This window comes from Podarcis melisellensis, assembly GCF_964234715.1.
Source record: "Podarcis melisellensis genome assembly, chromosome: 10".
Lineage (NCBI taxonomy): Eukaryota > Metazoa > Chordata > Lepidosauria > Squamata > Lacertidae > Podarcis > Podarcis melisellensis.
The window spans coordinates 6,132,012-6,144,357 of NC_138542.1; the positions used below are offsets into that span (position 1 = coordinate 6,132,012).

Genomic DNA, 12,346 nt, shown 5'->3' on the forward strand with positions numbered 1-12,346 from the left:
TTATTATCATTTTCTGGCCCCAGCCAGGCTCCCCATAAAGCAGCTGACAAAGAAGAACATATTAAAACACAAAGCTTAAAAGCACTTCTACTGAAATTAGTTTCCATTTTCTGTTGCTTTCCAACTTTTAAAAGTTCATTTCTCGCAGCTTTTATTGCTCTCCCTACTTGCAAACTGCAACGTGCGTCCTTCCTCAGCTCTTCTTCTGTGGTTTAAGCGTGGGTGGAATGCAAAAAGCTATCTTTAAGACCTGATTACAGTGTTCAAAATGAGCACCGCCAAATACAACTCACGGCAATTCTGACCATGTCCTTATGGCACGGCAGGATTTTAAATATATCCTTAGCATCTGGTACAATATGAAAGCTCTAAACTAACAGTGTTACTTTAATGCCGGGGTTATCCTAAACAGATGATCTGGCATCCTGAAGTGACATCCTGGGCCTTGTGTACAGCATTATCTTCTTTTGGTTCCAAATCATGCTTCCCAAAGAATCTATTTTAAGGGCCAGAAATGCTACATGCATGCTTCAGCCTGTATTTATGCATTTACACAAATGACTGCAGACTTTGCTTCTGTTCCATATAGCACTCTTAATTCTTTACTACTTTATTCTTAACTAATTTGCAGGGCCTTGGGCTGGATGACCTATAGGGTCCCTTCCAAACCTACAAACCTACAGTGATAATCTATGTTGGAAATGTAAAGAAAATGTAAAGAAAAAGAAGGTACCTTTTATCATATGTGGTCAGCATCTTGAGAAGTAGAGACATCACCTTGCCAACAAAGGTTCATATAGTTAAAGCTATGGTTTTCCCAGTAGTGATGTATGGAAGTGAGAGCTGGACCATAAAGAAGGCTGATCGCCGAAGAATTGATGCTTTTGAATTATGGTGCTGGAGGAGACTCTTGAGAGTCCCATGGACTGCAAGAAGATCAGACCTCTCCATACTGAAGGAAATCAACCCTGAGTGCTCACTGGAAAGACGGATCATGAAGCTGAGGCTCCAGTACTTTGGCCACCTCATGAGAAGAGAAGACTCCCTGGAGAAGACCCTGATGTTGGGAAAGATGGAGGGCACAAGGAGAAGGGGGCGACAGAGGACGAGATGGTTGGATAGTGTTTTCGAGGTTACCAGCATGAGTTTGACCAAACTGCGGGAGGCAGTGGAGGACAGAGGTGCCTGGCGTTCTCTGGTCCATGGGGTCACAAAGAGTCGGACACAACTAAACGACTAAACAACAACAAATCATATGTGGTGGACTTGTCCCAAGGTGAAAGACTTCTGGGAGAAAATTTATAATGAATTGAAAAAAATGTTAAAATATACACTTACAGTATTAAGAAACCAAAAGCCTTTCTACTTGGAATAATAGGTTTGGAATTGCCCAATAAAGATGTCAGACTGTTTTTGTATGCCACAACTGCAGCTAGAATTTTGCTAGCCAAAAATTGGAAACTACAAGAAGTACCAATGGTGGAAGAATGGCAGATGAAGATGATGGTCTTTTCCGAGCTAACCGACCTGACCGGAAGGGTTTGTGACCAGGAGAAGGAGGAGTACCAGGAGAAATGGAAGAAATTTAAAGACTACTTAACCAAATATGCTAAGATAATCTAAATAGAAATATTTGCAAGCACCAGATTGGCCTAGGTTTTAAATATGTGATGTTATAGAATACTATGTCTAAAGTGAAAATGATAAGAAAGAAAGATGTTAATTGCCTAAGTAAATTTTATGTGAAAATAGTTTTGGAAAACTGTTACAATGAGAATAATTGAAACTCAGCTTGGGGGAGTCGAGGAAATCATCCAACAATGTAAACAAAAGTGGAATAATTACATTTAAGATTTTTGTTTGTTTGTTTGTGTTTGTTTATAAATATGGAAAACCAATAAAAATTTTGAAAAAACAAAAACAGACCTACAGTTCTCTGCTCCCCCTGCCTCTGTCAGTACTTTCCCCTTTTTAAGAGAGAGTGTAGAGTAGCGGCACTGTAGGTAAAACCTCAGCGCCTAGGACTTGCCGATCGCATGGTCGGCAGTTCGAATCCCCGCAGCGGGGTGCGCTCCCGTCGTTTGGTCCCAGCGCCTGCCAACCTAGCAGTTCAAAAGCACCCCTGGGTGCAAGTAGATAAATAGGGACCGCTTACCAGCGGGAAGGTAAACGGCGTTCCGTGTGCTGCGCTGGCTCGCCAGATGCAGCTTGTCACGCTGGCCACGTGACCCGGAAGTGTCTGCGGACAGTGCTGGCTCCCGGCCTCTAGAGTGAGATGAGCGCACAACCCTAGAGTCTGTCAAGACTGGCCCGTACGGGCAGGGGTACCTTTACCTTTTACCTAGAGTAGCCCAGTTGGTCAAGGTTCCACAGTTGCAGGTGCAGGAACAGAGGAAGTTACCTTCAGTGGTGGACATTGGTACTATGGCGCCCTGTGCAAGGCCAAAATTTAAAATTGAACTCCCCTCCAAGCCCTTGTGCTGCCTCCCACAAGCAAGGCGCTGGGTTTGGGGAAAGAGGCATGAGGCTCTGGGCAGGGTCCTAGGGTCCTCCCACCTCCTTGCTCACGCTGGGAAAGTGCTAACTAGGCTTTAGGAAGGAGGCTGGAAGTCTCTGGGAACCTGTCGGATCTTCATGCCTCCTTCCCAAAGCCCAGCACCTTGCTTACTGGGCTTTGAGACAGCACCCCCTCAGCTTAGCGCCATGTGCACACCTCACACAGCTATAAATCTGCCCCTGCCACCTTAGACCAAGTCAGACTGTTGGTCGGTCTAGATCAGAATTGTCAACAGTGGCTAGCAAAAGCTCCCTGGGTTTTCTAAAAGGAGTTATTCCCACCTATTTACCCCATGCCCAGTATTGAACCTGGGACATATTGAATGTGCATTACCACAGAGCTATAGTGCTGTATTTATTCACAAGTTTTTAGCTTGTGAAATAATGTTATGCCATTTTGTGCATATCAATAGCATTCTCCTCAATTAATCTAATCCAAATCTCCAAGCCAAGTTGAGGAAAGAAAGTTCTGGTGCATACTGACTGGGCTTAATGAGACTGCTTCTGGAAAAATAGACTTAAGTATCTCCTTAATTCAGTCAGTATGTATTCAAAGAGCTTTGATCAACCCCAGGGGGAGCTAGCCTGTGAAAAGAACAAAGAGTCTTAAGAGATGGAAAGGGAACTGAAAGAAGAAAAGAAAACCTCTCTCTCCCCAAGGGTTTATACTTCTGCCTCCACCTCATTTAAGAATCTAGGAGCCACTTTCTTACAAGTACATCCCAGTCTATGAAGATACTTTTCAAAATAAATAATTTTGTGATCTTTGACAGGGCCAACGAAGAAATACTTCAATCAAATGATATGTTTTCCCAAGTTAAAAGTTAGCACACTAAAATTGCAATGCAGTGCCATAGTTTTTCTCAAGTTGTTTGCAATATTTTAAAAAGTGTACTGCTGTTTTGTGAGTTTCGGAAGCGTAGTTTTCAATTAATTTGAATAACTTTAAAGAGACCAGAGAACAATCCACACACATCGCTCAAATCATCTTTTCCAGTCCTCAAACCCAGGCTATACATCACTTACAAACAAATGCACAAAGTAAAAGCCCAACTGCTCCTTGAAATGATGAAAGCCTAGTCTAGTTCTGATGGGAGCAATGAAGTTTGGAGACCTGGTGGAAACCCTAAATGGCTCAAGACTAGGATATCCAAAAGGCCATCTTCTCCCACAGAAACCTGCCTGTAAATTGATATCATTTTTAAGGCCATCTTATAAACCTTACCAAAAAAAATTTGGTTGGTGGGAACATGAGACAGGGCCTTTTATGCAGTAGCACCCTGGTTGTGGAATTTGTTCTCAAAGGAGGTGAGATTAGCATGATCTCTGACTGTCATTTAGGTGGGGACTGAAAACATCATTGCTCCACATAGCTTTTAATTTAGGATTGAGGCTTTATCTCTGTTTCTTTTTAATTTCAAGTTTTAGTTTTAATTTCTGTTATTTATTATGTTTTAGATGCATATGTACAGAGAGAGCTTTGGGAGTCGTCATTAGTGCTAATAAGCAGTCCAATTTTTTTTTCATAAATAAGAATAACTGGCTGAGTTATTATACTCTATATGGCTGCATAGAGAAACCAGTACACACAAGGATATACACAGAATAAATGTTAGGAAAAGGGACTGTTAACCTCTGCATACCTCTCATAAGCATGAATCACTACATATGGCAGCATAGCTAGCATGTGGCCTCTTCTGTTGGGAAATAAGTAGCTAATTACCGCAGTATGGTGAAGTTACTCACTGTATATTTAACAGTGGAACCTCCAATAGCAGTGAAGCTGTTGGGATGGCCATGCATTCACCTTTAGACAGGGCTCTATTTGAAGGACTATACAGTCTGTCTTAAAGATAAAAAGGGAGAGCACAGGACTTAAGAATGTCCATCAATAGTTACCACGTGCTCACAGGTCACAATTTCCCCCACTATGGCAAGGGGTGCCCTTGGGAAGACCATAAGCCCCATATCAAAACAATCACCAATATGGGCCAGGGTGACAGTGCACTAGTGCCCAAAAGAAACCAGGGTCAAGCACAGAGAATTCATCCGAGTCCAAAATGTAACCAAAAGACAAGGCCAGGCAACACTTTAAGGTCAACACTAAGGGTAACCCAGGGAAGGTATAGAAAGAGCAGGAAACCATTTTGGCTGAGGGGTGGCTCCTTCGCTTCCTCTGAATGCTCTGAGAGTTCTTCAGTGGGTTCTCAAACTGGTTTCAGGAGACCCTGCCTATTTCCCAAGATCCACCAGCTGTGCTGAATCAGGTTCAACTAGAGGACTCCATGTCCATCCTGTTTCAGAGCAGAGCTAGGCATGGGTTTGTTGTTTTGTTACTCAGTGGCGTAGCGTGGGGGTGCAGGGGGGGCTGGCCGCACCGGGCGCAACATCTGGGGGTTAGAGGGTGCAAATCCACGGGTTTGGGGGGCGCAAATCCATGGGTTAGGGGGCGCAAATGACTTGCCTTGCCCCGGGTGCTGACAACCCACGCTACGCCACTGTTGTTACTGTACTGCCAATGTTGTTGTCTGTCTTGAGAGACAATGGGGGGAACCTCCAGGGATGAAGCCAAACCACTGTGTTAGCAGCACTGAAGTGATCTTCCTGGGATGCAAGCCTGGGCAGTGTTTGGAGGTCCTGGGCTGCGCAGACAACAAGACCCCAAACCAGAGCAATAGGTTTGGCGCCAGCTTGGCTGAAGGAGTTGGCAGAAAGAGGCGTACAAGGCGCCTTAGGGACTCCACTCTGGATTTGTGTAGTGTTTACTCCTTAGCCCTTATATTTTTTTGAAGATGCAGTGATAAATAGAAACACATTACACCCTCACCTCAAATAGGTATGAGAAAAGGCCACAGCTCAGTGGTAGATTGAATTCAATGGGGCCTACTCCTAGGCTCAGGTAAGCGGGGTTAGGACTGCAGCCTTGTTAGAAATGCAAGACAGTGGCATGAAAACAGATTGGCCTGTAATAAGAATAACTGTGTAGCACACAGAATTGTAAAACAACTGCCAAAAGATGCTTTGACAATGTGACATAAACATATTTTTATAGATCATATGGCTGAGGTTCACCGCAAGTACAATGTGATTAAAGGGTATTAAATTTAACATACATTGTGAGCCTAACCACGTCTACTCAGATTTAAGTCCTACTAAATGCTATGGGTCTTCCTCCAAGGTAAGCGGGATGAGGATTGCAACTTAAGACCCTACACTCACTCACCTAGGAGTAGGTCCAACTGAACTCAGTTGAGCTTACTTCAGAGTAGACATACACTGAATTGCACAACTTCTCTTCCTCTGTGTTGTGATAGCTCAACAGCTGCCATCTTATTAATTGTGTGCAATTTTTGGTGGCTCAGTTTGACCACCAAAACCCTCTGCTCTGTAACCATATATGAATGAATCAATTTATTTCGGTCACTGACCAAAACGAAAGCTATATATGATACTAAAATAAAGCTTTTAGCCTGAATCCTCTAATTCAAATTATATACAATTATGTTGGGAAATACCTCTCCCGTTATAAATTCAATCTGGAAAGTTTTCTGAAGAAAGAGGTAATTTCAGCTGATACTGATATGAACTTCTATCTGAACAAGGATTGCAAGTGAGGACACGTCATACTCCTGTTATGAGAAAAATGCCACTCTATTCACAACTAATTGTTACACTGCCATGGCTTCCGGCAAATGATATTGTTTACCACTTCCTTTTAACAGGATAACCCATTAGGTTCAGCAATAGCACACAAAGACTGGTGTGCTGGTTTCGCAACATTTAAAACTGTAGTATTTAAACCAGGGGAATCTTATCTGAAGAATGAAAATGCACAACATTATCCTCATACTTCATGTATTAGAAAGCAGTTCATTCATCATTCATGTTTTTCTGCTTTAAAGCGTCTTGCTACCCCCAAGATTCAGAACCAAATATGGGCATAGTCAGGCTTCCTCTTCTTAATCACGACCTGCAATCCAGGCAGTCATGACCAGCTAATACTTCACATGTGTATGAAGTTTAGGCAGTGGGCTGAAAATAATGTGAATGTTTGGAGAGATCCAAAGTCCTGCAGGAGCAAAAGTTGCTGCACTGGAACTTGGAGTGTGTCTGGAAGTGTCTGGAGTCAAGGAAGCTCTTAACTCTGGTGGGACTATGAAACAGGTTGACAACTATTTTTTGGATAACTACTTTTTGGATTACAAAGATGATGACGGGGAGTGGGACTGTGGGGAATGGGCTAGTCTGATGAAGGAAAATGGAAATTATTACCGGTTGGAGTTCTCCGGCCCACTCCCCAAGGAGAAAGGGAAGAAACTACGAAAGAAACCAACAAAAGACAAAGAAGTGCATAAGCGCAAACAAGAATAAGAAAATCCGCAGAAGGGGCATAGAAGAGACTTAAGGGTCTCGGGTATAAGATCACCAGATTGATGGACTGGAAGCAATGGATAGAAGGGACTGACATAACCCGTGACCAGGAAGAAGGGATGTTGGATAAAAATTAGAGGAAAAGTTTATAATAAGAAAAATTTCTTTTTATTTTTGGAATTAGTGTAACACTAATGAAATATTAGGAAATATGCTGGAAAGGAACTAATTGGCTTTAGTAGAAAGGATTTAAGGAGTTATGTATAATCATGGTTTAAATTTTGAAATTTTAAGGTTTTTTAGGTAAGATAAGGTTAAAGAAACTAAGGCAAATTGATTAACAGAATATAGTAAAAGATGGAAATGTTGAATTAATTAATAAGATAGACTGTTAAATCATTTAAACTAAAACTGAGAAATATGGGAAGAATTTGCTGGAATAATGAATTAAATTGGAATACAAAAAGGGAGGTGTGAGGAGGTCCAAGAAATAAGCAAATGAAAAGATGCAATTTGAGATTTGTATTTTTCTTTTTTTCTTTTTATTTTCTTTTGTTGTATTTTTCTGTTTTTTCTTTTTTATATTTGTGTACTCATGAAACTCTGAATAAATATCATTTTTTAAAAAAGAAAATAATGTGAATGTTATTTACGAGGCTGCTTGAAAATAACTTTTCCAGTTGGTCTGACTCTGAACCATAAATATTTCTATAAGGGTTTTGTTAAACATATGCAGATCCATCTAAGTCTTGCGCTGTCTATTCCGTGTGACAGTGGCTTTCTCAAGTCTCAGGCATTTCCTACCTCGCTGAGCTCCTGGGGATTGCTCATGGGAACCGACACATGCAAAACAGGTGGTATACCACTGAGCTCCGCCAGCTGTTTCTTGGTATCACTAGTAGGGCTTGCAAGAAAGTGCTCCATCTGCATTGTACACCTAAAGCAGTATGATACCACTTGGAGCAGCCACGGCTTCCCCCAAGACAGTGGCGTAGCGTGGGGGGTGCAGGGGGGGCCAGGCGCACCATCTGGGGGTTAGGGTTAGGGGGCGCAAATCCACGGGTTAGGGGGCACAAATCCACGGGGTAGGTTGCGCAAATCCACGGGTTAGGGGGCGCAAATTACTTGCCTTGCCCTGGGTGCTGACAACCCATGCTACGCCACTGCCCCAAGACTCCTGGAAGCCGTAGTTTGTTAAGGGTTGCAGGAGGCTGCCACCTTTGGTCAGGCAAAATACAGGACAGGTTGGGGTGGAATTGGGGGAGCTAAAAAATACTTTACCTGCTGCAGAAATGACTTCAAAGCACTCCATTACAATGGCCCATGGGGGTTACAGTAGTTTATTCAATAATAAAAAACAGGCCCACGCACCTCTCCCTGCGCAAAAACTCCCCCCCCCCTTCTCCATGCATCCAAAAAGCTCTTGCACGGTTGAATCCTTGTTGTGCAAGTTTTCTCCTGCCACGGTATTTTGCACTGGAAAGAGACTTCTTCGTCCTGGAAGGTTTGCACATGTCGATTTGTATGTAGAATGTTAGAACTGTCATTAACAAGGGTTCCTCCTGAAATGTTTTTGCATTTAATATGTAGCAAGTTCTGGAGCTCCAGCCTATCCCGCCCGTTAGGCGGAGCACTTTAAACCGCAGCTTGCTTGTTTTGCTTTCACACCAACACCCGGTTTCTTTTCGGAACGGTGAAACTTGGCTTCTCGACATTCAACACGGTGAAAAAGGGAAAGATCGGGGAGCTTAAAGGTGCGCCTGCAAGCAGTGGCGTAGCGTGGGTTGTCAGCACCCGGGGCAAGGCAAGTCATTTGCACCCCCTAACCCTAAGCCCCAGATACAGATAGGTAGCCGTGTTGATCTGCCATAGTCAAAACAAAAAAAATTCCTTCCAGTAGCGCCTTAAAGACCAACTAAGTTAGTTCTTGGTATGAGCTTTCGTGTGCATGCACACTTCTTCAGATACACCCCCAGATGTTGCGCCCGGTGCGGCCGGCCCCCCCTGCACCCCCCCACGCCACTCAGGGAAACACTCCCGGTGCAATTTAAACACTAACGGGGCACCCGCGCGCGTGTCCCCCCCCCTCCAGCCACTGCCCACCAGAAGCAAGAGGCGATTTCACCCCGCAAAACCGACGCGCGACCTGGATCCGCATCCAAGATGCAGATAGCGGAGGAAGGGGGCGGACGGGCTACTCCGAGCGCATGCAATCCTAAGCGCTCCCTGGAGAGGATGCGACCCATTGTACTTTCGGTTTGGCCATTCCCCGCCCCAGTTCCAGACCTTCCGTTTTGGGCCAACCCGCGCGAACGCGCCCAGCCAGCCCATCGCCGCCCGCCGTTGCGCAAGGGGCGCATCTCCCTTTCCCGGCGCGTCCCCGAAGTTTGCAGGGCAGGCGCTTCCCCGAGTGACACGCGGCGCGTCCAATAGGCAGCGGCGCCTCCGCCTCGTTGGGGAGATTCCCCCGCGAGGGGCGGGCCCGGGGCAAAAGCGAAAGGCGCTGGGGGAGCCCCGGGTCCCTGCCGGGCGGGCGGGCGGGCGAGGCCTCGGCGGCGCTGGGCTGCTTCTGGAGGCTGCTCCCGGGAGGCTCTTGCGGGGCTGCTGCTCCCGGGCTCCCCCTGGGCAGGAGGCAAGAGGGGCGATGCTGCTCCAGCTGAGCGCCCAGTTTGATCCCCAGAGAGATGTGGGGCCCTGGCTTTCCGGGCAAGCGGCGCTGCGGGGAGACGCGGATGGTGGTGAGGGCTGCTGCTGCTATTATTGCTACTGTATTCTTATTCCTATTTTTCTTCTTCTTCTTCCTGAGCGGTGGAGTCCCGCATTCCTGTCCTTTTTTTATAATTATATTTTATTAATTTTCCATACAATCGTACCACATTACAATTTCTGTTGACCCTCTAAACCCTAACCCTCTAAACCCTAACCCTAAACCCTAAACCCTAACAGGGGCGCCGACTTATAAAAAATATTGGGGGGGCGGGGGCCCATACCAACTTATAAAAAATATTGGGGGGGCCCAAGACCTCCAAACCGCTGCTGCTGGGGGAAGGAAAGGGGGAGCCCCGGGCTGCCCCGACCTTAAGTGAACCTGTGAGGGCCTGCCCTTTGTGGCAGCCGATTGGCTGCCGCCGTGGGCGGTGAATATTAATGAGCTAGGGGGAATCCCCGCTTCTCGCAGGGCTGACGCCAGCCCCACGAGATTGTTGATGGGTCGAGAGCCCGCAACCCCACCCCCTCTCTAGATCGGGAGTGGCTTTGTTTTAACTCATTACTGAATGTATTTTAAAAGGTAACTATCGTCAAACAAGGAAAATAAAAAAATACCAACATAATTTTGTGATTTTACAAAGCATAATATAACTAATAATTTTCTTAAATTATTGGGGGGGCAGAGCCCCCCCAAACGAATTTTTGAGGGTGCTCGGGCCCCCTCAGGCCCCATGGAGTTGGCGCCTATGAACCCTAACCCTAACCCTAAACCCTAACCACCTAATGCACACAAAGAATCAGGTGAAAGCAACTCAAATCAGCTTATTTTTGACTTCCTTCGGCTTTTCTGCCAATCATTCGAATTTAATTCCTTTAAATACACATTTCCAAATTTTGATATTGCCTTTATGCCTTCCCCCCTCTTATATTTTACTTTTTTACAATATTTCTTATTTTATCACAGAGCTTCTCTAAATGCCACTAACGTCATTTCGTTATCACTTATGCATTCCCGGTAATCTGTTAATTTTCCCCAGTCCTCCATGAATTTTTGATCTCGTTGATCTTTAATCTTCCCAGTCAGTTTATCAAGTTCTGCATAGTCCATGAGCTTCGTTCTCCATTCCTCCAACGTTGGTAATTGTTCTTGTTTCCATTTCTGAGCCAGTAATAGTCTTGCCGCTGTTACTGCATATTGGAAGATTTTATGGTCCTTTCTATTTATTTCATTGCCTACAATTCCTAAGAGAAAAGCCTCTGGTTTCTTAACAAATGTATATTTCAACATTTTTTTCAATTCATTATATATCAACTCCAAGAAGCTTTTCACTTTCTTACATTCCCACCACATATGAAAAAATGTACCATCTATTTCTTTACATTTCCAACACTTCTTACATGTTTTGTACATTTTTGCAAGTTTTACTGGTGTAATGTACCATCTATACATGCATTCCTGTCCTTCTTGCCCCTTCAAACCCTCCCCCTCACGACCTGTTAAATGTGCTCTCGAGCCAAACTGCATTTTTTTTTGGAATTGGGGTGGCGGGACTCAGGTGCCGGCTCGCCTTGTTCCGCTTCGGTTTCGTACTTGGGAAACTTAGAAGCCGTTTTCCCAGCGCAGGGAAGCCCCGGCCAGGTGACAAACGTGTCTCGGCCTCAGCTCAGCGACCAAAGTTACTCAGACAGGTGAGCTGACTACCTGTGAGTACAGCGGCAAAGTCGAGAGGGCAGGTTCCCCTCATGACTGTTGCAGCCTTCCCCCCCCCCCTCTCACAGCTTTGCCCTCTTCTAAGAGAACCAGAAATAATCTTTAAAACGTCTGGCTGTGTACCCTTAAAGCACATTCATAGTTTCCCCTTCTCTGCTGCTCAAAGAATTCTGGGCACTGTAGTTTACCTCCTTCACAGAACCACTATAACCAAGAAGCCATAAACTACAGTTCCCAGAATTCTTTGAGGGAAAGAATGGGCTTCAGGTGTGCTTGGAAGGTATAGGATGAATACAGCCTTCCTCTGCTTACATTAGAGCAGGATGCTTAAAACAGACGTTTAAACCTCCTGTAAAACACCAATCGTCTGTCTTGATCAAAAACAGTGATAAGCTGATCCCAGAGGAGACAATAATTCCGTCTAATAAAATCCTTTACAAAGCTGAAGGTCACTGTTAGTAAAATTGGACTATTGCTTTTTAAAGGGAATGCCTTATTTAGGGGTGCTGTTTTGCATATGGTTCTATGTATAATGTTGTCTACCAAACGCCAGCCTCCTTTCAAAACACAGAATATCACCCATATAGGAAGACAGACAAGTTTATGTATTATGCACAATCTACTGTATTACTAGGTAAAGGTAAAGGTACCCCTGCCCGTACGGGCCAGTCTTGCCAGACTCTGGGGTTGTGCGCCCATCTCACTCAAGAGGCCAGGGGCCAGCGCTGTCCGGAGACACTTCCGGGTCACGTGGCCAGCGTGACAAAGCTGCATCTGGCGAGCCAGAGCTGCACACGGAAACGCCGTTTACCTTCCCGCTGGTAAGCGGTCCCTATTTATCTACTTGCACCCGGAGGTGCTTTCAAACTGCTAGGTTGGCAGGCGCTGGGACCGAGCAGCGGGAGCGCACCCCGCCGCAGGGATTCGAACCGCCGACCTTTCGATTGGCAAGTCCTAGGCGCTGAGGCTTTAACCCACAGCGCCACCTGCGTCCCTACT

At 45.2% G+C, this 12,346-nt stretch overlaps 1 protein-coding gene across 2 annotated transcripts in view; it reads left to right on the forward strand.

The window, feature by feature from the left end:
• The first annotated feature begins 9,412 nt into the window (after positions 1 to 9,412).
• GSAP (gamma-secretase activating protein) overlaps positions 9,413 to 12,346 on the forward strand; it is a 50,027-nt gene continuing 47,093 nt past the window's right edge. For both annotated transcript variants that reach the window (XM_081927682.1, XM_081927683.1), the window contains exon 1: positions 9,413 to 9,665. In XM_081927682.1, the coding sequence (XP_081783808.1) occupies positions 9,572 to 9,665 (94 nt within the window). In that variant the 5' untranslated portion in view covers positions 9,413 to 9,571. The remainder of the gene's footprint in view (positions 9,666 to 12,346) is intronic.